This window comes from Apodemus sylvaticus, chromosome 10, assembly GCF_947179515.1.
Source record: "Apodemus sylvaticus chromosome 10, mApoSyl1.1, whole genome shotgun sequence".
In the NCBI taxonomy this organism is placed as follows: domain Eukaryota; kingdom Metazoa; phylum Chordata; class Mammalia; order Rodentia; family Muridae; genus Apodemus; species Apodemus sylvaticus.
The window spans coordinates 64,348,824-64,375,615 of NC_067481.1; the positions used below are offsets into that span (position 1 = coordinate 64,348,824).

Sequence of the window (26,792 nt, forward strand, 5' to 3'; positions counted from 1 at the left end):
AGAGACTGCTTTTGCCTCATGTCTGTCATTAGGAAACCAAGTTGGTGACAGACTAGGTAGGTACAACTCTCCCTGGGGGTCACAGTCACAGTCACAGAGGCAGTAAAGTCTTAATATTTTTCATCATTACACACAAATGCCCTTGTTTCTCTGTCTCAAATGAACTGTCTACAGAACTCAGTAGCTCAGATAGAGGCTCAAAACTTTCCTGGTCACATAGCAGATGTCCAAACAAACAGTTCGGCAGAATTACAACTTTGATTGGAAAAAAAACCTCTCAAATTGGCAAGGAATGCCTTATGAATGACACAGTAGCCAAATGGCTACACAGAAGCACCCAGTAGCTCAGTTGGGTCCCCAGACAGATAGAAAAGCAAAGCCAGAGTCACACCACAGTTAAAGAAACCCACCAGCAGTGACTTTCTCAAGGATCCAAAACAGTGCAAATCCTCATTTTTCTACTCCACTAAAGAGAAGTTTTGAAAGCAGCTAATGCCAGCTAAGGTGGGAGATTAAAAAAAAAAGTCTCAAAGTGATTCCAATAGCTGCTTGAAGCAAGCATTTATTTATACATATGTGAGTACACTGTAGCTGTCATCAGACACCCCAGAAGAGGGCCCTGGATCCCATTACAGATGGTTGTGAGCCACCATGTGGTTGCTGGGAATTGAACTCATGACCTCTGGAAGAGCAGTCAGTGCTCTTAACCACTGAGCCACCTCTCCAGCCCGCATTCTGTCTTTACATCCTTCCAGGGTCACTTTGTCACAGGTGACAGACACCTCAATAAACCAGGTTCAGCTGCCTGTCCTTAATAAGCCAACTTAACAAATGAGTAATAGTGAAAAGTACAAAAAGAAGAATTATTTAACGTGACCACACTGGGACGAGGGCCAAAGAGGTCCAGTGGCCCTTTCCTGGACAGTCTGTTCTCTAGGTCCTCATGTAGGGTGAGGTTTAGGTAGAGGGCCAGGGGACTGCACAGCTCAGCAGTCCTGGCACATGGTCTCATTGTCTTTGTTTCAGTCTCTCTTGTAAGGCAGCCTGAAAATGATTAGTACATGGTGTCTTTTCTAGAGACAAGTTCTCCCTGTCGTTGGCAAGGCTTCATTTTTTCCCCTTCTCCAAGCATAAGTTCTCGGAGGGAAATCCCACCTCCCTGTGGTCTTACGTTCACAGTCTGATAGGCAAATGGAGAGACACACCAGGCCACAGGCTACAAAGCAGTGTGACTTTAAACAAGTTATCCAAAGGCCCATGTGTTGAAGGTACTTTTGCCCCCTTACCTCCAGCCTGTGTCACTGTTGGATGAGGTGGGACGTTTAAAGGGTATGCCCCAGCAGGAGAAAATCAGGTCTTTAAGTGGGAGTTTAGCCCCTCCTCTCCCTGTTTTATTTCCCTGCCAAGTGGTGAATGGCTTTGTTCTGCCTTTGATACCTGCTGGATAGACCTGAAACAACAGGATGGAAACTTGTGAGTCCAAACAACCCCTCTCTCTGCAGCCAGTCACCTCAGGTGTTTGTAAGATGGGAAATACCTAGCACAGCAGGGTTCCAACCGTGGGGACACAGGCCCCCACATAGTGGTTGCCCCTATGGGAAACAGAAGACACTGGGTGGGTAGCTTTGTGGAATAGAAAATGCATTACCTCAGGGCATGAGGAACTGGGTGCATACTGGCCATGCTCAGGAGGAATGCAGCCTTGGACCTAATCCTCCCAAACCACCCTCTGTATCACTTGATGGGAACACTGCAGCTTGAGTATTGGCCTGGTATGTGGTGGTTCAAATGCCTGTTGCTGCTCCAGTTTTGTGTGTGGTAGCTACTCTAACACTAGATAAAAGAAGGATAGAGGGGATGAAGATAAGAGATTCCTGAATCTAATTTCTTTCCTCTTGTTTATTCTTGAGCACAGCTACTAACAAACTATAACCCCCTGAGTGACCAGTAACCACCATACCTGCCTAATGGGGCTCCAGCATTTATATAGGCTCGCATCCCTATACCTGGGATTTAAACAAAAACATGTTCTTGTGATATTTCTGTGTTTTTTTTAAAGAAACCAAAATTCCAGAATTGCCACTACAGTGTGTCAGTTGGTTGAGGTGCCACATCCTGTAGGGAAATGATCTTAGGACTCTGAGAGTTAAGGGAGGGGGAATAGTTCTGTTTGGCCTGAGCTGGTTCAGATGTGAAATATCAGCTATTAACTGCAATCTACCCTCCTTGCAGGTGGCCACCCTGTGATCTGTTCAGCCAGTCTGGCATTGCTAGTTGCAGTAGAAGAACCATAGGACTTAAAGGTGTGGGCCGGGGCTACCCTTTCCCATTACCCTGGTGGGTGGCTCCTTGCAAGTTCCTTAGCCCCCAGTGCCTTTGTCTCTTCTTGTATAAGTTTTCACATTTGGCAGAGGGTTCTGTGAGACGCCTGTCCGCATCCATTAGGGATCTTTACAGACTCAGCACAGCTGTGCCTGCTCCCTGTGGTGTGCCCACATCACTGGTAGCAAGGCTGTGTTGTTGAGGTGCCTCAAAACAGGAGCTCCATCTTAAAATTCTCTTCTCCTCCAGGGAAAAAGCTTCATGCTGTCATTAGTAGCTAAAAGTCACAAACTACATTCGTGGTCAAGCTCAGAAGCTCTGTTTGGGGTCAGAAAGTCATGAGCCCTTTTCTGCACCTAGCCTGGTCATTCAGGTGTCTCCTGTTCCCCCTTGGTTCTTGCAGATGTGTGCTGCAGAGGCATTTAGTTCCTAAGTAGCATTGTTCCTTCAGTGATCTGAGAAGGCACTATATCCAGTTCTACCCCTTTTGGGGGTCTACCCATAGTAGGGTGTCAGGCCGTGGTGGTGAAGGGACGGGTTCTATACTGACATTGTTATAAGCTTTCATACAGTATGACAACATGCTCACATGTCTATGGGCAGAGAAAGCTAGACGAGGGACACACAGCCTAGATAGGGACATTTGAGTGACAAATATCCCACCATGGAAGTGATTATAGGACTGAATGGGCCGTGGGGTATATGTGTGAGGGTGAAGGGCCCTTAGAGCATGGCAGAATGACTCTTCCCATCAACCTCTGGGGCCGAACAAAATGCAGTTCTGAGGTCACATTCTGGTGGGACATTTTAGCGGGCTTTGTGGTGGTGCTGACCTGGGAATCGCACTGGGTGTGGCAGTTTTGAGGAGAGAAGGCCAGTCACTAAGAGAAGCAGCTGCAAAGAGCAGAGCTGTGTCCCTAGGCTCTCTCAGTGTCAAGATGAGACACTTGGGCCTCTTCTGGCCCGGGAGGCCTATGGGTATGAGGTACAGGGGTTGGCCTCTAGCTTACCCACGTCCTCTGTGGCTGCTGCAGGCCACGCAACCTCCTTGCACCTTCCACTTCAGAGCCAGCTAAGGGCCAGACTTGTGTATGTGGTAAAGTCCCAGGGCTCTGAGAAGTCTTAGAAGGACCAGAATTGTAGCTGCTGCTTTCCTGCCCCTGTCCAAACCAGCCCTTACTCTTCTGTGAAAGATGATCCGTCAAAGCATAGGAAGCCCTGCACCGTAGCCCCATGTCCTTGCTGTGGTCCACCTTCTCAGCTGCCCTCCTTAGAAGGCCGAGGTCTCTTCTGGCTGCTGATACTCAGAGCAGGCAGCGTGGGCCACATGGTGCAGAGAGGTGACAGCAGGTAAGGGCTGGGGTAATTCCAGGAAACTGTAGTGGGCCAAGGGTGCCGGGCCAATGCCTCAGCTTACCTGAGCTGGCCCTCTTTGTCCTGGGCCTGCCTCCCTGGCTGTGACATAGGAGCCCACGGATATGGTCCGGCCCCTCCTGTTTCTAGATTAGCTATAGGAGTTGCACTCACTCACATTGCTTTCACCTTAATAAGAGGATTAGCTGTGCCTTTCTGGCCAAGTGTTGGCTTTCAGGGAGCTTCATTGGCCTTGGAAGGACCTTCTCAGAGGCAGCACCAAGCAGGCAGTGTTTAGGCTTAGCCCAGGAGGCCATGATCAGACTGCTTGACCCAGCATCAGTCAGGCCCAGCAGCTCAGTCCTGGGGGAAACCTTTCTGTATGGCAGAGACTCTGGCTACCGTGAACAAAGCTGCATCAGATAGCCTCGGGCACCTGAGTAATAACAGTTGGTATCTAGCATTGTTCATTCTGTGGCAGGTTTACTCCCTCTGAAGGTCAGAATCCATCCCTGGGAAACAGTCATCATAGTGTTTATCCCTTGAGGTCCCTTGTTGCTACTCCAGCATCCCTAGTTTCAGAAGACTCTTAAGACCCAGTGAAGGGTCTCCGTGGCTTGTGGGATCTAGGGCAGGGAACCAGGCCCCCTGGGGATGAAAACCCACTGTGTCTGAGTCTTCTTATCCTGTAGATGCTGCTGTGATCTCATTACCTCTCTGGGACCCTTCTATCTTGGGAGCTAGGCCTTGCTCATGAAGACCATTGATTCTCAGTTAACTACCTGCCCTGTCTCTGCAGAAGGTTCCCTGCTCCCTCAAATTTCTAGTGAAAAGCTTGAGTCATGGGGATGTCTTCCATATAGAACAAGGGTTATGGAAAAAGCCTCGGTTTGATTTGGGTCCTCTGCTGACTTGAAGTATCTCGGATAAGCCACTGTACCCGTAAATGTACCAGAATCTCTTTCCTGTGGGATTCTTGAAGGTAGCATTTAGCCTGGTGCCTGGCACCTGCTTCCCATAGAGCTTCTTATGGCTACAAGCCCATGATAGTGCTGTTGGTATCCGTAGGGAGGAGGAATAGCTATTCAGTTACTTCTGTAACCCCGGAGCCCCCTCAGCTAAAGGAGGAGTCACAGTTCACAAAGGAGGAGGAGCAGGAGGAGAGAAGTCACAGTTCGAGAAGAGAAGAACTTTTTTTTTCCTGCCCCTAGGCAGTGTGCTCACTTCCTGTTCCTCCCGTCTTTATATTCCGTAGATCTTATGGAATACCTGCTTTATGCTGTGAGGTACTCAGGCAAGCACTTAGAGACTCCTATTTGCTCAGTGTGAATACATGCCAGGTGCTCCTGGGAGTGGCAGGAGTGCCCATGAGCAGACGCACAGTGCCTCTGGCTCCTGAGCATGCCCTGGAGGAAGGGCTGTGCTGGGGAAGGGATGCTACAGGCTCAGGACAAGCACAGTGTAGGGACGGTGAGAGCAGACACCTGAATAAATGTTGGGCTCCCTGGAGTTGGTCCTAGCCCCTTTACCTGGGAACCTCATAAGAAAGGGCCACACGGCGCTCAGATAGCTCTGACATCTTCCTAATTAATGGTTCATCTGGGGGCTCGGCTCCTCAGCTCCGTTAGTGACAGGTACCCAATGGGGGTACCACCCACCCTCCATCATACCAGGGCTAACTAGCGGGTGCCTGAGCCTATGTGTTACCCCAGAGCTTCAGGGCAGGAACTGCAAAGACTGTCTCCTTAGGACACTCTGGCAACATTGTCCCCGTGCAGCCTCCGGCCTGGGGGAAAGAAGATTTGCTGCTTTCCTTTGAGTCTCTCAAGGTGAGGAGCATGGCATGTCCTGCCTGCCAGGTCAGGGATCAGTCTTTGCTGTGTAGCTGTCTGGGACCTTCCTACCTCCCTGTGGGGTGGTAAGTGGGGCACAGGAACCCTGGCAGAGAGAAGGGCATAGAGTCCTGTGTGGATGTTTTCCTGAACTTAAAGGAAGGTCTTCGCCTCCCTGCCCAGCAGTCCTGTTAGCAGCCTAGGTTCTATGGTTGTACTCAGATAAACTCCATAGTCTCACAACTCTGTGTGTGCAGATGTCTGCAGCACCTGTGTTTAACATAACAGCATTCCTATATTCAACTTAAGTAGCCAGCTTCTGGGTTAGCCCACCCTGTGTGTCTACACCATGGAAGCCTTTGCAGACATCCAGGGACCAAGTCACAAATCTACACACACATCACAGGGACATCATGTAGATTAAGGAGCCACAGATCATATGACTACATTTTTGGGGCACACAAAACTGAAAAGGGTGGCACACAGGCCAGGGATAGGTGAGGACAGCCCATTTATTCCAGGGATTTTTTTCAAGGCATAGACAAGTCTGTTCCTTGTCTTGGCAGTGTGTATATGACTGCATTTATTTGTCAGAATTGGTGTGGTAGCACATCCTGACTTAGAGTACTTAGGAGGCTGAACAGAAGAATCAAGAATTAACGACCAACCTGGGCCGTATTGCAAGACTCTTTTTTTAATATTCTCTTTACATCCCACAATCCTTCCCCTATCTCCCCTTCCCCTCTGAGCAGGTGCCCCTCCCCCTTCAGTGTTCCTCTGCTCTGGCACCTCAAGTCTCTGTGAGGCTGGTCCCTTCCTCTCACACTGAGGCCAGACAAGACAGCCCAGGTAGAAGAATATACTCCATATACAGGCAACAAGCTTTTGGGATAGTCCCAAACTGCACATCTGCTACATATGAGGGGGAGGCCTAGGTCCAGTTAGCGTGTGTATTCTTTGGTTGTGGTTCAGTCTCTGAGAGCCCCAAGGGTCCAGGCTAGTTGACTGTTGGTCTCCTTGTGGTGTTCCTATCCACTTCAGGCCATAATCCTTCTTCCCAAGCTCCATTCAGTGTTTGATGTGGGTGTCTGTATCTGTCTGAGTCAGCTGCTGGGTGGAGCCTCTCAGAGGACAACTTGCTCCTGTCCACAAGCATAACAGAGCATCGTGAAGAGTGTCAGGGACTGGTGCTTGCCCGTGGGATGGTCTCTAGTTGGGCAGGTTATTGGTTGGTCATTCCCACAGTCTTTGCTCCATCTCCCGTGCCTACATTTCCTGTAGACAGGATAACAAGACTCTTTTAAAAAACTGAATTTTGTCTCAATAAATCTGACCTGAAGTTAAAAATCAAAACAAAACATCTTCTTGGAAAATCTACCTATCTTTCTTCATTTAACAATAACAGCAACAACAACAAAAATCCCTGCAATTACAAAAGCAAACAGCCCACAAGCCCATTGGCTGCAGGCACCACCGGCTGCTTGGTGATGACTGTGCCACTGGCCACCCACTGGGATGCCTGGCTGCTTATCAGACAACCACTTCACTGTTCACCAGATACTTGGAAGTTTCCTTCCCAAGGCAGGCTGAAGTCCATGTCAATATTGACTGTAGAGGCCACCAGGTTTCACCATATTTGGTTAACAACCGAAGAGTCATATCTAGGTTATTTTCCAGTGGTTTTGCACGGGTGGGCTGTGCTTTATTTAGAATAAAGAGAATAATTGAAAAAAGCTCTTCAGAACACAAGGTCACTGTGCTAGAAAAGCCACAGGTGCTAGTGACTCTCAGGGTAAACCTTTGGGCCTCTCCTTTCCCTCTCAATGGATTTAGCATGAATCTTTAAAAGAATATGTGCTGGAGATCTGGAGAGATACCTCAGTCCTTAAAGAACTTGCCACACAAGCATAAGAACCCGAGTCAGATCCCCAACAGCCACATGAGTGGAGCACACTCATCTTCCTAGCTCTGGGGAGGCAGAGACAAGCTCACTGGCCACCCAGCCTTCGACAGTCAGTGAGCTATAAGCCAGTTAGAGACCTTCTCAAAAGACGCAGGGGACAGCTTCTGATGGTCTCCAAATGTATGTATATGTATATATGTAGCCCCAGCGCGCGCACACACACACACACACCACATGGACAGAATGTTGACTGGTATCAGCTAGCCTGTGGTCTCTATGGTACAAAGTCCCTGTTCTGGCCCAAGGCTCTTGGGGAGCTGCCTTTGGAAGAGCCGTGAAACACTGTGGGGTGGTGTGACCCCTCAGCCATTCCCTGTTAGGTGGGGATAAGCAACATTTCTAGCATCCCACATCTACTTTCATGGGACCCAAGGAACCTCAAGATGTATGTCTTCTCAGACTTGTTGCCCTCCTGCAGGAAGGAGGGAAGGGGCTGGGAGTTAGGGTAAGCCACGCTATGAGTCCCAGGAATCAGTCTGTTCTCCTTCAGAGGGATTTAAAAGTAGTTTTAAAATTAATTTTTAATTTGTGTATGTGGGTGTTTTGCCTGCTTGTGTATCTATGCACCACATGCATGTCTGGTGACCTTGGAGGCCAGAAGATGATGTCAGCTTTCTTGGAGCTGGAATTATGACCATTGTGAGCTACCATGTAGGTACTGGGGATCAAACTTAGGAGTGCTCCAAAACTAGCCAGTGCTCCAAACTGCCGAGTCATCTTTCTAGTCCCCTGGGTAATTCTCCAGACAGCCAGGTGCTCCTTGGCCCCTTCTGCCTGGATCTTTCCTGGAGGTGGCAGCTTAGAGACAAAGATGAGGAAGTCCTACCTCAGTACATTCCTGTGACCTTCTTCTAGGTCAGCAGACATTCCCTAAGCCACCTAGAAGGCTACTCTTCTTGTATCCATGTTAACCCTGTGCCAGGCCATAATTCAGATTCCCCTTCTAGAGGAGAGAGGCTTAAGAAAGGCCTGGCAGCTGTCTGCAGTTCCCACCTGTAGGGCAGGTGCCTAGGCAACCAGAACCCTCTATAAACATCTGCTTGTTTGTCTTACCAACTCCCACGGCCAAGCTGTTGGCTCCAGAGTCTCGGAAACCAAGACGACGTGTCTCTCCTTTTCCTCTTCCATCTCTTTCCCTGTCTTGTCTTTCCTCTGTAGCCCCCACCCCTTCTACCTGACTGTCTGTTGCTGCAATAAACACAACTTGGGGAAGAAAGGGTTTATTTCGGCTTCCTATCCAACACTGAGGGAAGTCAGGACAAGAACTCAAGCAGACACTATGGAGAAATAAATGTGGTGTACTGTCTCGCTCACTGCCCTGCCCTTTGCTAGGTTCCTATGTAGCCCAGACCCATCTGCTTATGAACAGTGCTGCCCCCACAGTGGGCCGTGCCTTCTGCACCAATCATTAAACAAGAGAAATCCTTGAAGACATGGCCACAGGGCAAGTTGATTTAGGAAATTATTTAATCCAGGTGGCTCTAGGTTTTGTCAAGTTGACAAAAAGCCAGTATACCCACTGCATAGAAAGAGACAAAAACACCAAAGTTACTGAGTTTATTAAATAGAGATAAAAGAAACCACTTTTTCAGATTTAAGGGCAGGCATGCATAGAGAGAAGGAAAAGAGAGAGGGGGCAGGGAGGAGATATTTATTTGGTAAAAAGATACTATATATTGAGGACAGGGTATAGGTTCTCAGAAGAGGGTCATACTTAGGTGTCTCACAATGACTATATAGAGGCTGGAGATATGGCTCAGTGGTTAAGAGCACCACTGCCCTTCCAGAGGTCCTGGGTTTGATTCCCAGCATCCACATGGTAGCTCACCACAGTCTGTAACTGTAGTCCCAGGCGATAGAATGTCCTCTTCTGGCATACATGCAGTACACACAGGCAAAGTGCTCATATACATACAAATTAAAATACAAATTTTTTTTTTTTACTAAGTGAGCTAGCAAATGTTTTCTTAAAAGTAACTCTATATAGGATGCTTTGAAAGTCACATTGCTTAAAGGATGTAATTTAAAACAAGGTTGAAAATTTAAGCCAAATTTAAGTCAAAATACATGAGTTGGTCTACCTATTTCTTTTATAGAATCTCCTCTTGTAATACAAACTATGAGGTAGCTCTGGAAGCCCATTGTTTAGAGTCAGGACGGCAGGAGTGCTAATGGCGTAGTCAAGGCCAGTACTCTGGCCAGATGAGCACAGCCTGCTATTTCTAGCATCCTAGTTTGAGGCCTCTAGGAAAGCAAGGTCTCTGTTGGCTTCATTAGCTGTGTTGAGGATTCTTGACTCAGCCAGCAGGAAACGCAAATAGATCCCAGGACCAAGGGCTTCCTTCTCTTCCCGGGCCCCTTAGCTGTCACTGACGGCCTGTCCTGCCTCATCTGCATTGCCTCCGCACGGTGTTGAACTGATTTGTCTGTTTGTTTGGCCTGGTGCCTGGTGAGAAACTAGTTGAGAGCATATTGGGGGTTGTCTCTGGGCTTTGTATGTTCGTTTTTGTGCCAGCGCTGCACTGCCCTGATTACTGTTGCTTGTAAGAAGTTCACAGTCAGGAAGTATGTGTTCTCTTTCTCAAGGTTGTGTTGGCTATTTGGGTTCCCTTGGGTGTTCACAAGAATGGGAGGATTATTCTTAATTTCTACAAGGAAGCCAGGTGAGACCCTCCTGTGCCTGCTTTTTCACTGAGCACTGTGTCCTGGAGTGCTCCTACAATGATTGGGTAGACATCTCCCTTTCTACTTGTTGGCAGAGTCATTCTCAAAGGTGAGGCCAGTCATGCCCTCCAGCAGTAGGCTCCATCCTCATAAGATGCTACAGGCAGGCAGTTCTGTAGCCAAAATTAGAGTCCAAATTGAATTAGCAGTCTACTGGGTTTCTTTAAGGTTTTGCCTCACCCATCTCTCTCTCTCTCTCTCTCTCTCTCTCTCTCTCTCTCTCTTTCTCTGTGTGTGTGTCTGTGTGTGTGTGTGTAGGCCTACTTCTGCCACAGCCCCTTATATAGAAAATGAGCTCATGTGGTGTGCTAATTGGAAATGGAAGCCAGTACTAAATTAGCCAGGGTTTTGTGCCCTGGTTGCCAAATGTGACTGGGACCCTCTCCACATGTGCAGTTCAGTGCACATGTGACTGTGCACAGTGGGAGGGAGTTGGCTCCCTCATCGGGATGGTAGAAGCAGAGGCTAATCTCATCAGAGGTGACCGGCTGGGTTCTGTAACAGTAGCTTTTAGAGGTTTCAAAGTTAGTTCTAAGGAGGAGCTGACAAGACAAAGACGGGCTTCCAGAAGGCGCTAGGCCCTCAGTACCTGAGTACTGAGTGTACTCAGTGGCACTGAGTGTAGGGAATAGTGACTAAGAGCAAGGCCACACCGGGGTGAAGGCAGCAAGAAGGCACATTGGATAGGGAGTCCTGGGTCTTGCTTGCTCTCTGGGCCAGGGGCCGCATAGGTGACGGGTACTGCTGGGTGCTACTGGGTGCTGCTGGGTGCTGCTCAGTTCCCAAGCCACAGCATACAGGTGGAGTGAGGAGTGATGCCTCAGACCCTGCCCATGTGTGTGCTGTGTGTGTCAGCTGGCTAGTTCCAACCTCTGTCCTGTGCTAGGGCTCATGCATACCTAGGGTGAGCTTTCTCGTGCCCTGGCCCAGGTCATCTAGGACAAGGAACACCTGGTGGCCTTGGAAGCCTCAGCTGTGCCTTCATCCCCTCTGGGTCAGAGGGGTTTCAGATGTTGCTCCTGCTATAGAGCCTTGAGCGTCTGGCAAGAGAAGGGGTGGTAGAGCAATAGGTCTCCCATTAGGAGTCTGTGTCTCTCTGGAGCCTGCCTCAGGATGAGGGAGACAGGAAACACGTACTCTCTGAAAGTCTCCTTCTCTCACGCCATCTTCACGTCATCTTGCCCCTTACTCTCAGACATCAAATGGAAACAAATGGCACCTCCCCCAGCAGATACCACACTCCCAACACATACTCCAAGGAGTTCAAGTGACTTCCTTATTCCTCACAGTGACACTGGGGCAGGTCATTATTCCATTTTTCAGATCATTCCTAAGGCAGTGTGGAGAGGAGCTGGTTCCCGAGGGCAAGCACTCCACCCAGCACGATGCTCTGCCAGGCACCATCCAGATGCTTAGCGGCTGGCTCTTCAGAGAACGCAGGGAGCCTGCCTTCCTTTCCAGTCCCCGTTGGAATATCCACCTCGGGAGTAGAGAGATGGCTCAGCAGTTAAGGTCTTCCAGAGGCCCAAGTGCAGTTCCCAGCACCCATGTCTGAAGGCTCACAACCCCCTGTAGCTCCAGTTCCAGGGGCTCCAAAGCTCTCCTTTGGCCATCCACACACTAACACCCACCATCCACCCACTCACACAAATGAAAATTAAAAATTAATCTTAAAACAAAAAACAAACACTGACTAGCTTTTACTTCTGAGATTTCTTAGAGCTGTGAAAAACAAGCACAAGGATGTTTCCAGAAAATAACCGAGTCCCAGAAGCAGCTCTTCTGCTCTTTCTAGCTCTCACTTGAGTTGGAGGAGCCAGCCAAGGCCTCTCTCTGCCTGCTCTCATTAGTGAATTCCACTGCGCCCAGTGGCTCCCTGGGGGAGAAGCTAATGCTGGTGTTTTCAGGAAAGGAGGCACGTTTGGCTTTAATTACATGTGTGGCGTAAAAACAAGAGCACCGTTGTTATGTTATTTTTTTCTTTTCAAATCACTTTACTTTTTAACATTTACTGGGCCTATAATAGACCCCAGTAAGTACTGGGTGTGTGGGTGGAATGATGCTTGAGTATGAATGGATGGATGGGTAGGTGGACAAATGGATGCATGGGGTGTAAATGAGTAGTTGGATGGATGGATGGATGGATGGATGGATGGGTGGATGGATGGATGGATGGATGGGTGGATGGATGGGTGGATGGATGGATGGATGGGTGGATGGATGGATGGATGGATGGATGGATGGATGGATGGATGGGTGGATGGATGGGTGGATGGATGGATGGATGGATGGATGGATGGATGGATGGGTGGATGGATGGGTGGATGGATGGATGGGTGGATGGATGGATGGATGGGTGGATAGGTGGATGGATGGGTGGATGGGTGGATGGATGGGTGGATGGATGGGTGGATGGATGGATGGATGGGTGGATGGATGGATGGGTGGATGGATGGATGGATGGGTGGATAGGTGGATGGATGGATGGACAGACAGGTGGGTGGGTGGATGGGTGGGTAGGTAGAGAATGGATGGATGGATGGATGGATGGATGGATAGATAGGTGGGTGGATAGATGGGTAGGTGGGCAGGTGGGTAAATAGAGAATAGATGGATGGATTGATTGATGGATGGATAGGTAGTTGGGCAAGTAGGTAGATAAAGGATTGAGATAGATGGATAGATGGATGGGTATGGATGTATCGGTAGGTGGACGGGCAGGATCTTTATCAGTAGATGACTAGATTAGTAGGTGGGTAGCTACGTGAATGGATGGGTGCTGTGGGAGGATACCCCTCATAGCCTTCTCGAGCTGGTGACTGGCTCTGTGCTTTGGGGTAGGAGCATTAAAAGGACAGTCACTAGCTACCATGCAGACCCTGACCATCCTTGGTCCTACCCCTGACAGCATACCTGTGAAAGGACCCTATGTGACACCTTTAATCCTAGAACTCTAGGAGCAGGACAGGTAGATCACCTGTGAGTTCCAAGACAACCAGGGCTACACAGAGAAACCCTCTTTCAAAAACCAGCCCCTCCTGTTCTTCCCCGAAGATCGTGACTCCATGATCTAAGCATGCTGCAGTTCAACATAAACAGTCACGTACTTGCTTACACTGGTTCTTCTTGGAGCCTTTTCCTAAATCTGGGAGTCCCAGGGTCGGAGTGGCAGGGACATGTCAGCACGGGATTCTGAAAGCTCCTGATTCCAACATCACTAGTTTGCACCCCATAGGAGCTTCATGACACTTTCCTTTCCTGTGGACTGCAACTTTAATTTTTTCAAAGCCTATTTTTAATGAGGGTTCTTAAATGTTTTAACTTCCCTGTTATCCCAACACCCACCAGAGGGTCATGGGAAAGAAAGGATATGGGGGTGTGGGAGGGGGCAAGTGGACCTGTTTAGAAAGGTTCTTTGAAGCAACTCCAGTGTGTGTCAGTTCACAGGTCAGCACTGGCAGCTTGATCCACTTGGGAACACTTCAAAGATGCACCAGCAGTCCAGTTTGTTAGAGTCGGGATAGCAAACAGGAATCAGCAGTTGTGGCACTACCTAGCAGAGACAGCCAGGCCTCAGCCTTGGCTGAGTCAGCAGAAGGGACCAGGAGGAATGTCAGAAGTTCTCAGCTGTGCCTCTCTGAGGGAAGCAGTGATCAGTGAAGACTTGAGACCCACAAGTGTTGCACAGCTGGCTCTGTAAGCAAGCCAAGCTCAGCCTCTGTCACTGTCCATTATACCCTATTTATACCCTTCAAACATCACGGGTCCTCCATGGGTTCTGCTTCAACACATGTCTTGCCTCAGCACGTGTGTCTGTCTCAGCTGACATCACTCTGACAATCAGCCTGAGTCGGAGGAAGTGGCAAGAAACTGCAGCACACCACCAGATGATTTTTTGGTGCATTTCTCCTTATGGAGTCCTGACAAATGCAGCTCAACTACACAGTGTAAGGCCAATACAAGTGTGCTGTTAGCAAACATCCTTCATCACGTGTCCTTTCACGTGCTTGCTTTAGCAGAACATCCTTTCACCTGTGTCTGCATCAGCTAAACATTCCTTCATGAGTCTGCCTTAGTCTTTCACCTGTGGCCACCTCAGCTAAATGTTCCTTCATGTGTTTGCCCCAGCAAAACACCATCCAACCAACTTTCCAAAGAACCCTGAAGTTTCTACTTCAGTGGACACTGAGCAGGACTACACATTGCAGGGATCTGATAGCAAACAGGCTCACATACTAAGGGCTTTGGGGGTGTGAGGTCACTGGAGGCCTGCTGGAGGCTATGTGAGCTTCAGGCATGCATAGTCAGCAGTCAAGGCTGCCCGGTCTGGGCTGCTGTGGCTATATAGAGTGGCTGGGCACAAAGACGACCCTCCACTGAATTCATGTAACACTTCTAACCAAATAGGTATCCCAGTTCAGTCTTTCCTGCTTTGTCAGGCCAAGCTGGTGGAAACAAAACCTATTTTATGATAAATTGTTAACTAGTTCATGTCATCTATTGTATCCTCTCCCCTCCAGCCCCCCAGCCCGCGCGCGCGCACACACACACACACACACACACACACACAATGCTGCCTGGATAGCTCGTTGTAGAGGAGCAGTCAATTCTCTCAGGATGCTGTGGCTGATAGCTGTACCTCATGCCTCAGCATTGTTAGAGGATCACATGTTATTGCATGGAAAGAACTAAATTCAGATTTAAAGTGTGGTTTCCACTGCACATATCATCGCTCTACCATTCTAAAATAGAAAAACTCCAAGTTAAGTTGTGGGCCATCTGCAAATACACAAACAAACAAACAAACATACATACATACATACACACAGACATACATGCACACACACATGCATGGTCATACAGACATGCACATGTGCACACACATACATATTTATATTCAGGACACAGAGGTGGGTGGATGACTTGCTTCCAGAACTAGAACACCAGACAGAGCATTTGCCCTTTGGCATCCCGCTCACCCCCTCCTGCTGCCTCTGCATCAGCAGAGAGCTCACCCGAGCACCTGGGTCAGGCAAAGCACACCAGGAGCCCAGTGGGGCAGCCCTGACAACTCGGGTGTGGATGTGTCCAGGGGTGAGGTCTGCAGAGAGGCGAGAGAGCTGAGATTTGAGATTTGATGACTTGGAAACAAATAAAAGGATTATAAGATTAAAAATCATTCCTACCTGTACAGTGTGTACCTTTGGGAGAGGCCAGGCTGAGTACAGAGTGGGGTGAAGGACCGCCTTTCCTTTGTTTGCCCCTTGAAATGACCCTGTGGGTGTTCCTGGTGGAGACAGGAGGGTGTCTCGGACCACCATTTCTAGGGCTTCTTTGTTAGTGGTAGCTTATTTCTTCCTTAAATAACAGGGGCCTTTGGAACTGCATGAGATTGGGGTCACAGCTTTCAGGATGGCCTGAGAACTGAGCCCCCCACATTTAGGCGTGACCGCCAGCCTCTTAACCACTCCATCCTGCCTACGCTAAGGGAAGGTAAACATCCTGTGAACAGCCCTGAGTTGTAGCAGACTCCCAACTGACCCGTTGCTGCACCTCCTACGGTTCACCTTCCTTGGAACTGGGCCTGGGCGCTTGGGCCTGCTCCTACTGCCCTTCCTGTACCAGCAAACACCTCACCTCTCCCCTTGTTCTCGGCCTTCATGCAGGTAGCAAGGTGGGAGCAGAGAACTCGCAAGTTGAGCAGAGCCTTCGGGTCCCCCTACCTAGCCTGCTATTCTCTGGGCGGCAGCATCCTGCTTCTGAACATCCTCCGCTCCCACTGGTAAGCCCTGGGCCACCAGGAAGGCTCTTGTCGGTGTGAACATCACAGCCAGGAGGGGAGGGCCGGCAGATTCACCAGTGTTTGGGAGTTCTGTGTCAGAACGTTCCTGGAGGCTTCAGGCTATTGTCCCCAATCTCTGTTGGCAGAGACATCCTTGTGATCTTGGATGTGATATTTCATCATCCAGTGATAGGGACAGCTTGAGCAGAGGGGACAGAACCGGTTGAAATTTCCCCTTGCCTGTATCCCCAGAACTCCTACAGTATCCCCAAACAGGCCACACACACTCTGGCGAAGATTCCTTAGGGACCAGGACTTATGCTTAGACCATCATTGGGAAGCTTGGGCGTGGGACAGATTGCCTTCCTGACATCCAAGAAAATGGCCAGAGCAGTTGTTGGTGTAGGTGATGGGGTGGGAAGCCGAGCTTCCGAGGGGGCCTCCCTCCCCTGAGTGGGCCTAGCCGAGCTGAGCACTGCACCGTGGGGTCTCAGGCTGTGCAGGAGGGCAGTGGGATCTAATTTTCAGATGGGGCTCAAGACTTGCATGGCTGCTTGTGAGCCTTGTGTCCACTTCTCATCCCATGGATCTCACCACAGGCCCTGTGCATACTTAGGCTTCAGGAAGCCTGCTACTGCTACTGTTTTAGGAAACAAAGAAGGTGGTGTGGGGGAGTCCTCATTCCTGACTTGCTGCTGCAATTTAGAAGTTGAGAGTACTGAGAAGATAACCTGTGTGGACTAGTGGCTGGGGTGAGTCCCTCAGATAGGGCGTGCACACCGGGCCTGTCCACTCCACTCATCCTGGCCTGGCTCTGTGGGTGCAGGATGCACCATGAGGTTGCCATCTAGTTATCTGTCTGGTGTATGGAAAGCTGGGCAGGGATAGGAGTGGTGGGCCCAGGTCTCTCATACTCCCATTCTGTAAGCATTTGGCCCAAGCTTCCCCATGGCAGGACACCTGACTGAAGATTCTTGTGGCTTTTTCCCCATTCCTGTGGACTAGGAGTGTGGGGTGGGGCAGGGGTCCCCTCAGCTTGTCTGTCTGCAGGAACCTGGTGGATGCCTCCTGGCCCTGAAAGTTTAGGCTGCTCAATGTTTCCAGGCTGGACACATACTACAAAGGTTGTCACCCTTAGAGGGGGTGGATCCTATGACACACATCCTGGGTTGACTGGCACATGAAGACTCTTTTGTAGGTAGCCTTGTCCATCCCCACAATGGGGTAAAAGAATGGCGTAAGACTGCCCCTCTGATTTCCTCCATTCTGCATGCCATTTTCCAACATGATGAAGTTGGCCTAGTCTAAGAATGCTGTCTCTATGAGCTTGGACAATCAGCTGTTCCATTCCTAGCTTCTTTAGAATGGGTGCCACTAGGTACCTGGCAGAAAGGTATCTTCACGCTCCTCAGACAACCTAAAGAGTCCATGTACATCCTAACATGGATACTGCCAAGTCAGAGGCTGTTCCCCTGTCCAGATGTTTTCAATCTGGAAACCTCAGAGGGTCACTTAAGCTCTTACTTCACCCAGCTCTGCCCATCCCCAGTGCAGGAGCCCTGCTGAATAGGCCCTGTCTCCCAGTCAGCTGTGGGAAGTCCTTCCTCGGGACACCTCTCACTTAGCTTCATTCAGTCCTTTTGTGGAGTTTATCCTTAAATGTCTGTTAGGGTGAGGTCTCCTGGCAGACCAAAATTAACCCAGTCTGTGACACGCCAGCTGTACACCGACTGGTCTCTGACTTCTCTGCTTTCTAAAATCTCCCATCTGTAGATAGGTCGTTTAATTGCTCTGGGATCTGCTTGGCTTCACAAACCTCAAACTCTTTGGTTTGTTGTTTTTGGCCAGGGTCTCACTCTGTAGCCCAGGCCATCTGGAATTTACTTTATAAACCAGGCTGGCCCTGAATCTATAGCCGTCCTAGCTCCTGAGTTCTGGGGGTAGAGGCATGAGCAACATGTTAGGCTTCCTTGCGTCACTCTGAGGACTCTAGATGGGGTCTGTTTTCCTTCCCATAATGCAGGACCCCTAGGGGAGAGGCTACTGGGGTCAGAGATACAGGCCTGCTACAGAGCTGGAGCCCAGAATCTCTTCCTAGCCAGGCTCATTCAGCAGCCGTTCCACAAGGCCCTTTCTGCTGCTTCCTCTGCAGCTGCAGACCCGGGGGACACCCCAGCAGCAGCTGGAAAGCTGGAGAGCTGGAGACCCGTGGCCCTGGAGAAGTGGGATGGACACTGGTTAGAAATGCAGAGTGCGCAGACCCTGCAGCTTCTGGGACCTACTTCCTGTGGCTGATCATGGGAGCAGCCTTGGGATGTGCCTAATCTTAGATTGCTAGGCAAGCAGCAGCCAAGGATTTAATGTGCCCACTAAACTGTCCCCACTGCATAAGGATAGTTTGGGAAGCACTGGGCTCCTTCTCATTTTCAAGGTTTAGTTCAGTGGCTTTAAAGAGTTCTGTGGTGTTTTGTAATGGTTACTAACACCCATCTCCAGAACCCTTTTGATTTTACAAAGCTGAAACTCTACACCTTTTAAGTGGTGCCACGTGGGCTGGCTCTTGTTCTCCACTCTGCTTCCACGCCTCCTTCAGCTCTGAGTAGGAGGAGTCGGGTGTGTGTGTGTGTGTGTGTGTGTGTGTGTGTGTGTGACCAGTTTACTGTACTCAGCACAATGACCTCATGGTCAGAACCTTCTCCTTCCTGAGACTTCCTAATGTCCTGCTGTGTGAGTTAAGCCAGTTCTGCCTACCCATCCACGGTGACACTTGTAGCTCCTGTGGAGAAGCGCAGCTGTGGGCATGGTGTGCAAGTATCTGAGAATCTTCTTAGTTTCTTTGAGAGTGTTCCTAGGAGTGAGTTTTTGCACCACAGGGTCACCGTTCGTGTTTTAGGGACCTGTGAGACTGTTCTCCGCAGTGGCTGCTCTACTCTGCATCCCCACAGCCGCTCCAGAGCTCTCGGTCCAGTTTCTCCACGCTCCTGCCAGCACTGAGCTCCCTGTCTTTGACCGTGGCCATCATAGGAGAAGGGTAGCATTTGGCTTTGGCTGATACAGGAAGGTGTTCCAGGCATCCCTGGTTGAAGAGCCTTCTTTGGATTCTAGTGTAATCAAAGCCAGCCTGGGGGAAGTCCCTGGTCAGCTGTAGCTCTGTCCCTTCACGTTGGTGGCCCTGAGCACGTGACCTCTGTGAGCTTTGACTTCCTCCTCTGAAATGGGTTGGCAGCCACTTTCAGGAGGTTGTCAGTGGGAAAGCAGGAGCCAGGGTGGGCGCACTGGCATGGCTGCCTGCGTGTGAGGGGACCTTAGTGGGGCCAGGAGAGTGTTGCCATGAAAAACTAGATCACCATGGGGAGAGGGATCAGTGGGTGGCACAGTGAGCTGGCATGATGGTCCCTGCCTGTGGTGCCAGCTCCCTGAGAGGCTGAGACAGGACTAATGATTGAACCCAGGAGGCCAAAGCCACCTTGTGTCACATAGAAAAATATCTTCCAGCTGGTACAGGGACCCCCAGCAAGAGCAGGAGAGGGTGCTTCTGTGCCTGGACTAGATGCCTTCTCAAGCACTGGACTCCAGCAGAGGGCTGGAAAGACCCTGCCTTCTAATCTAGGTCCCGCCTAGTATCTCCCTGAAGGCCACATATAGGTATGTGCTCTGTGTAGATGTTCAAGTACACACCCGCCAAGACCTAGTACACAATTTGATGACACTTGGTGGTCCCCAGCCATATGCAGCACCCCCACCACCACCACTGTCTGGTTCTCTAACATTTTCTCCATCCTAGATGATAACCTTATGCCTATGAAGTGGTACCACCTCCTACCATCCTCTGCAATGCCACCTACCCAGTCTCCCGGGGTCAGCCTAGTGCCTGTTTCTATTTGTGTTCCTGGAGACAGAGCCCAGGTTTCACACTGCTAGGCAAGTGCTGTACTGTCGGGCCACGTGCCAACCCTTGTTCTGGAGGCTTCCTCTGACTTTGTCCTCGTCACCTGGGGTGATGTGATCCCAGATGGTATGTGTCCTAGTGAGTCAGCTTGGTAGGAGAACACATGTGTGCTCGAGCCAGTCAATCTTCTTGTGATGCCAGGGCTCCACAGTAGTTGTCCCTGGGGCTCGCTGTGCATCAGCTGGCCTGCGCTAGCTGGTGGTTGGGAAAGAGAGCAGGCAGGATAAACTAACGTGTTATTTGGAGGTCAAGGCAAAGTCTAGGCTCAAGGAAGTGATTAGGAAAGCCTGTTTGCTCTTGCAGTGCTCTGGCAGTGCCTTAGTGGGGAGGGAGCCTGATTGCTTGGGAGGCATCCATTAAGCCCCTCCCCCAGCCTGACTTGATTGCTCGGGAGGCATCCATTAAGCCCCTCCCCCAGCCTGACCTGCAGCCCACCCATGGGCCACAGGTTAAAGAAAGGCCCTGGGCACAGTGTGGACACCAGGGAACCACTGGAAACTTGTCTCCTGCTGTCTCTTAGTGGAGATCCCTGATCATGGCTGGAGAATCAGAGAGGAAATCTTTGAGTCATGTTTTCTTGATCCCAGAGAGGAAGGAGGGAGGTCAGCTGGAATGGTACCCAGGTAGAACTCTATCTGTCCTCTCACCTGAGACCCCAACACAGCCTGGAGTTTTGAGTGACAGTGGTGTGTGCATCTCCTTTCATATGACAAGGCTGAGGACCTGCTTGCTCACAGGACAGAAACAGGACCAGCCAGTGGCCTGACTCCCACCCACACTGCTACCTCTCCTCCCCAGTATATGAGACACTTGGGGTGCTGCTGGGCTTAGGGAAACTTTGAGAAGGTACTTTGGTTAGTGCAACGTGGTAGTCCAGGGTAGTCCAGGGCTGAATTCCAGCCCTTGCTATGGGGATAATGTGGCTGAGCTGATGATTTACTGTGCTCTGTGTTAAGAAAATAAGCCCACCAGGTATCTAGTTTCCTGATCTTACTTGACTGGGCTGGACTGTGAAGAGAAGCCTGATGGGGAGAGATCAGGCCAGTCTGTATGGCTGTCCGCAAATGCAGCCCACTGGTGAAGCCATGGAAGCACAGGGGCAGAACAACCTCTCTGGGGCCGTGCACACTCAAGCAGCCGTGATCTGGTGTGGCGAGCAGAGTACAGGCAGCCTCCAGTTTCATTGCGGATGGAAAGTTCAATCCAATATAAAACATAGAACTCAAGGGGCTGAAGAGATTGCTCAGTTGCTAAGAGCACTTGTTATTCTTCTAGAGGACTCAAATTCAATTTCCCAGCCCCCCACATGGTGCTATGTGACCATCTGTAACTCCAGTTCCAGGGGATCTGGCTTCTGGCTTCCACGGGCACCAGGCATACAAGTGATGCACAGACATACATGCAGGCAAAATATTCATATACATAAAATTTAAATAAGAAAACAGAACCCATCCCTGGGTTCCATCCCTGACACCCCAGTCAGAGTAGCTCTGAGGGAAAAGTGTTCCAACATCAGTTTCCAAGAGCTGAACATCAGATTGGTAGAATTCCAAGGAGGCAAAGTTTAGCGTGGTCCAGGAATAGAATTACAGCACCCACCTTCTCCAGTGATGAATGTGTTCTGCTGGATGAGAAAAAGCTTCTGGGTGAAGGTGGATGGCTACATGGATAGCTGGATAAGTAGGTATCTGGGTCTCTAGTGACTAGGTTAATGGATGGAAGAAGGGTGGGTGGATGTGTGGATGGGTATGTGTATAGACTAAGGAAGGGATGCATGGGTAGAGACGGGTAAGCGGGTGGGTGGGTGGATGGACAGTGGATGGACAGATGGGTGGGTGGATCAGTGGTTTGGGGGAAACCTATAGAAAGAAGTATATGTAGTTGCAGTATGTAAGTAGCGAATCCCCATGTCTCCTCTAAGCATTGTGATTGTGGACAGAATGGAAATGTGCTTGTTCACAAGTGCTGACCTTACACATCCTCCTTTTTGTGCCCCTGGCACATTCAGTGCTTTCTCTTGTCACTGGCCACTCCCTCCTGACGAGGCCCAGATCCATTTCCAGCCCGTTTCCATGAACCTCCACCCGCTCCTGTGCCGGGTGCCAGAGAACCTGCCCCTTCATGTCCACTGACAATGCTCCGTCTCTCCGCTCAGACTCAGGGTCTGCCAGCACTTGGCCACAAAACCTTGTTGAGGCGAGGACATAAGTTTCCCTTGTGGCTTGGCCTGTGCAGGAGCCAGGGCAAGCAAATCAGCAGTGGGGGGCACAGCCAGCATCAGGCCTGGGTCTGCACGGAGAATGGTGCGCATCACCACACATGGCCTATGCCAAGCTCAGATCTAAGTGTTGGGCCTGCTGTCTGCCCTGCCCTGCCCAAGCCTGGGGCCTAGGCTTGCTGTGCACTGTGCACTGCACATGTGCCTGTTCTTCTATGAGCTTAATGCTCATTCATAGTGCAGGTTGACAGGACCTGAACGTGATAGTCCTCAGACTGAACCTTGCTAACATGCATGAAGCCATAAGTGGCTTCCATGAGTGACCTATTTCTAAAATTTAGGGCACTTGCATATATGTCAGAATTTGTGACTTCTTGTTGAAAAGATTAAAAACTCTGGTCAGCCTGGGCCTTTGGTCTTGCCCCATCCTCATGACACTGAAGATTAGACAGGTCATGCAGGAGCCTAGGCCCTCCCTGCAGTGCCTCCGTGGCTGTGGACATATGACCCTGGGGCTGACAACTCTGAGAAAGGCAGTGTACATACCATACATGCTATGACATGCTGTCTCTCCGTGTCCCCTGCTCCACAGCTTCACACAGGCCATGATACGCCAGCCCAAGATGGAAGGCCTGGATAACCACATGGCCTACTTCCTGGGCCTTGCACTCCTGGGCTGGGGACTCGTGTTTGTGCTGTCCAGCTTCTATGCACTGGGCTTCACTGGGACCTTTCTAGGTAAGACCCCGAGGTATGGGATGACTTATACTGGGGTTCAGGGAGGAGCAGAGGCCAGTGGTTGCCGTCTGCTATCTCTGATGTGATCTGAGAACCACGGGGGGACCCTACCTATCCTGGTTAGGACTCCAGTTTTGCTAGCTCATTAGACTCTAGAGCATCAAGCTGCTTCCTGCAAGACTAGAGTAGACCCTAGTCCTGGCTGATGGGCGCCAGAGTGCCCTCCTGGACTCAGCTCCCCCTTGAAGAAGCTGCTCAGTCCTTGTCTGCATGGGGGAGGTGGTAGGATGCCCAGGCGTACAGGGTGCACAGGGTGAGGCTGGGACTGGAATGAGGGGCAGTCAGGGCTAAGACCTCCACCTCATAACCACTCTTGGCTTTGCTTAGCACACTCGACTACCAAGTGGTGGGATCTTGGCTATGGTATCCACAGGCAAAGCTTGCACGTATCTAGGGTCAGGTAACAGGTAGAGGGATGTGGTCTCTTGTCCTCATTCCTCCATTCCCTGGGACTCTGGTGCTTTGGGCCTGGGAACCCAAAGTGGTCTAGTCTGGCCAGAAACCTTCTCACCTCATGACCACAGCGACTTCCATCATCTTGAAAGCAGTGAGGGCAAGCTCAAGACAGACTCTGCAGAGGAGGCTGAGGGTAAGGGGCCTTCAAACATAGATGCATGGAAGGTGGCAGCCCCATCTGTTAAGGTGCCTGCCTGTTCCAGCTCCCAGGATGTCCTTGGAGCTAGCCCAGCTGTAAGAGAGCTGGCTCTGCACAGGGGACACCAGATTTGGCCCTTCCTGGCTTCTTGTTATGCAAAGACCAGGCCAGTCCCTGGACCTTACCCTCCACCAGGGCCTCTTGGTCTTCAGAGCCCTGCTGTCTCCTCGCCGCCCAGGACATACACATTGGCCTGGCCTCTGCCTGGGCCAGGCTGCTCAGCTGCAGACTTGGAGGTCTGAAGAGTGGGCCTAAGAGGGGCAGTGCCACGAGGAACCAAGGAGCACATGAGCCAGGCATCTCAGTGCTGGCACTGGTGGCTCAGTGCTTACTGCTCAGGAAGTTGATGCTGGGAGCCATCCTGGGAGAGTGAGGCCAGGCTGGTTATGGGAGGTAGTGGAGGGGAGGACTGCAGAGCGCAAGCTGGAGGAGCAGTAGGTCAGGTGGGGAGGGGCGCAGGCAGAGGTGCTGGAGAGGTGTGGCAGAGGGCAGACTGGGGCACCCACCGTGGTGGTCAGGGCCCGATGGGGAAATGATCAGGGAGTGCTGACGTGGCTCTTGGTAGAAATGGCCTAGAAAGCAGAGGGTCCTACAAGCATTGGAAGTAGAGCAGAATGGTCCCTCTCCTATGACTCAGCCTGAAGCAGGTTTCTGTGCCACCCACCGTCAGGCTCCACTGCCCCGCTTCCTGCTTCCCCCCAGTGGTCCCTGGGCAGCCTCTGGACTCTTGTACCTTTTGTCCCTGACAATGACAGCACCAATTTCTACTAGGCCCCTCCTGCAGAGGCTCCTCTTGTTGGGCTGGCTGCCCTATTTTCTGCTCAGGATGAAGCTGCATTGTTTTCTGGTCTAATGGGGGTGGGGGTGGGGGGACAAAGGAGAGGCTGCTGGGAAAGGCTGCCCTGGCCCAGTGGAGACACTCCCCAGGTAGAGACCTGGACCAGATGCTTTGTTCTGTGAGAGTGGCCCAGTGATGCATGCAGTAGGCGGATGGATGACTGGCCATCTGATGGTCTCCTTATGTCAGCTCCCCTGGGCTGACCTCCAGAGTAACAGGAAGCATGTGGTGGGCAGGCTAGAGCCACAGCTAACCTGTGTTAGTTTGTCACTGTGATAAACACCGTGATCAAAAGCAACCTGGGAAGGAAGGATATACTTGGCTTAAATGTCACAGTCCATCACCGATGGAAGCCAAGGCAGGAACTGAAGTAGACTACGGAGGAACGCTGCCTTGCTTTAGTGGCTTAAAGCAAGTGGCTACCTTTCTTACACAAGCCAGGACCACCACCTGCCCAGGGAGGGCACCACCCACAGTGAGCTGGGCCTTGGCTGTCCTCACATGAATCATTAATCAAGACAAGGCCTCACAGACATGCCCTCAAGCCAATCTCATGGAGACATTTTCTTAGTTAAGGCTCCTCCCAGGTGACTCTAGTTTGCATCAAGCTAACAAAACAAATGCTGACACCCCCAGCATTTGGCCAGCCCAAGGGAAAGAATGAGGCCTTGGGATAAGGGATAAGAATGGTGGGGAGGGGGGAGGGGCAGAGCCAGGCAGATAGGGGAGGACCAACACAGGTGGGAAGGGACTCCCCAGCGGGGAGGGGAGCCCCTGGGAGAGAGCTCTGCACAGAGCAAGGTAAGGCTTCTAAAGAAAGGGAAGGTAGACGCTGGCATCTCCTGGGCAGATGGGGGACACCAGTGTGCTGGGGCTCAGAAGAGGAGAGGACGGAGCTGAGAACATCCCCGTGCCTGGCTCACTTGTGGAGCCCATGGGAAGGCTGTGGGCTCAGATCCCAGGCTGGGCGCCTCCTGGGCACCTCACCTGCAGATCCTTCAAGGCTCACTAGGGATTTCCCTCAGTAATAGTGTGGCCAAGGCCACAGGAGCCTGAGCGACCCTCACATCCTACCCCATCTCGTCCACAGGTGACTACTTTGGGATCCTCAAGGAGTCCAGAGTGACCACATTTCCCTTCAGCGTGCTGGACAACCCCATGTACTGGGGAAGTACGGCCAACTACCTGGGCTGGGCCCTCATGTGAGTACTCAGTGCCCTCAGGACCCAGGTGTGCAGACGCGAGCTGAGCCCCTTCCCGCAGCCTCCCGATCCCAGCACACCTGGTTCCTCTGCCACGCAGCGTGCACGTTGCTTTCACTAGACGGTGCCTGAGTCCGTGCCTGGTCTCTTCTTCCCAACTAGAAGCTCCTTCCTGCCTCCTCTGGGTTCCCACGCTGAGTCAGTGGTCAGTAAGCAGCCTGCCTCAGTCTCCCTTCTCATGGCGGAGCCATACACACGTCCCTTTATATCACCAATAGTGCCTGGTGCCCAAGAGGAAAGGTCATTCCAAGCTTGGGATGGCCAGGTCAGGGCTTCCAGGAACACGTGACACCTACCAGCTGCCTCCAAACAATGTTGATGCGCAGAGGCCCAGCAGACTGGGGCTGGGGCCTCCATCTGAGGGCTAATTAGAGATGTATCATTACCTGGCAGGAGACGCTGACGCAGCAGGCTTCCCTCAGCCTGCCTGGCTCCTGCTTCTCAAGTCCCACTCCCAGATGGGAGTCCCCAGCAGACAGAGGAAGAGGCCCTGGCCCTGCTCTCTCTAGTCCTCTGTCTCCCCAGTCCTACAAGGAATGGGGTACTCTGGGCTCCTTGATCTGGATCATCGATCACCTGCCAGTGGCTGTCTTGTATATCCTGGGTTGTTAGGAAGTCAAGCTGGACCAAGGTGACAGTAAGTGGCCTGGTTTCCATGGAGATGGGAACCAGTTGACAGGACTGTTCATGCCACATCAGCACCTCCCAGCAGGTCTTTATACCCGCACTGACCATGGGCCCAGCACTGCTAGATGAGGTGGAGCAGGGTGGGGGTGGGGTGGGGGTATTTGCTCATAGCACCTAACCCCTGCTGGACAGCTGGCTGCCCAGAGCAGTTGGGAGTATTCACACCCACCCCAGCATCTTTGATCAAGGCAGGGGAAGTTCTGTCAGGGCCTTTTTCTGGGGCCACATAAGTGGTTGTTGTAGGCAATTGAAGACCTGCTTCAATTAGGAGTCATGACAGAAGGTACAGGCCAGTGAGTCCATCCTTTCCTGTGAGCAGTGGGGAGACTGAGGGTTGAAGCCTGCGCTCACCTCGGGCCACACAGTACTTCCGGGGCAGAGATGCTCTTGGTACTTAAGTTCCTGGCTC

The 26,792-nt window shown here is 51.1% G+C and overlaps 1 protein-coding gene across 6 annotated transcripts in view; it reads left to right on the forward strand.

Annotated features, from left to right (window-relative positions):
- The window catches only part of Pemt (phosphatidylethanolamine N-methyltransferase), a 78,570-nt gene that overhangs the window by 49,654 nt on the left and 2,124 nt on the right, over nucleotides 1-26,792 (forward strand). For all 6 annotated transcript variants that reach the window (XM_052194425.1, XM_052194426.1, XM_052194427.1 and 3 more), the window contains 3 exons: nucleotides 15,861-15,976; nucleotides 22,736-22,881; nucleotides 25,525-25,636. In XM_052194425.1, coding sequence (XP_052050385.1) covers nucleotides 15,861-15,976; nucleotides 22,736-22,881; nucleotides 25,525-25,636 — 374 coding nt within the window. The remainder of the gene's footprint in view (nucleotides 1-15,860; nucleotides 15,977-22,735; nucleotides 22,882-25,524; nucleotides 25,637-26,792) is intronic.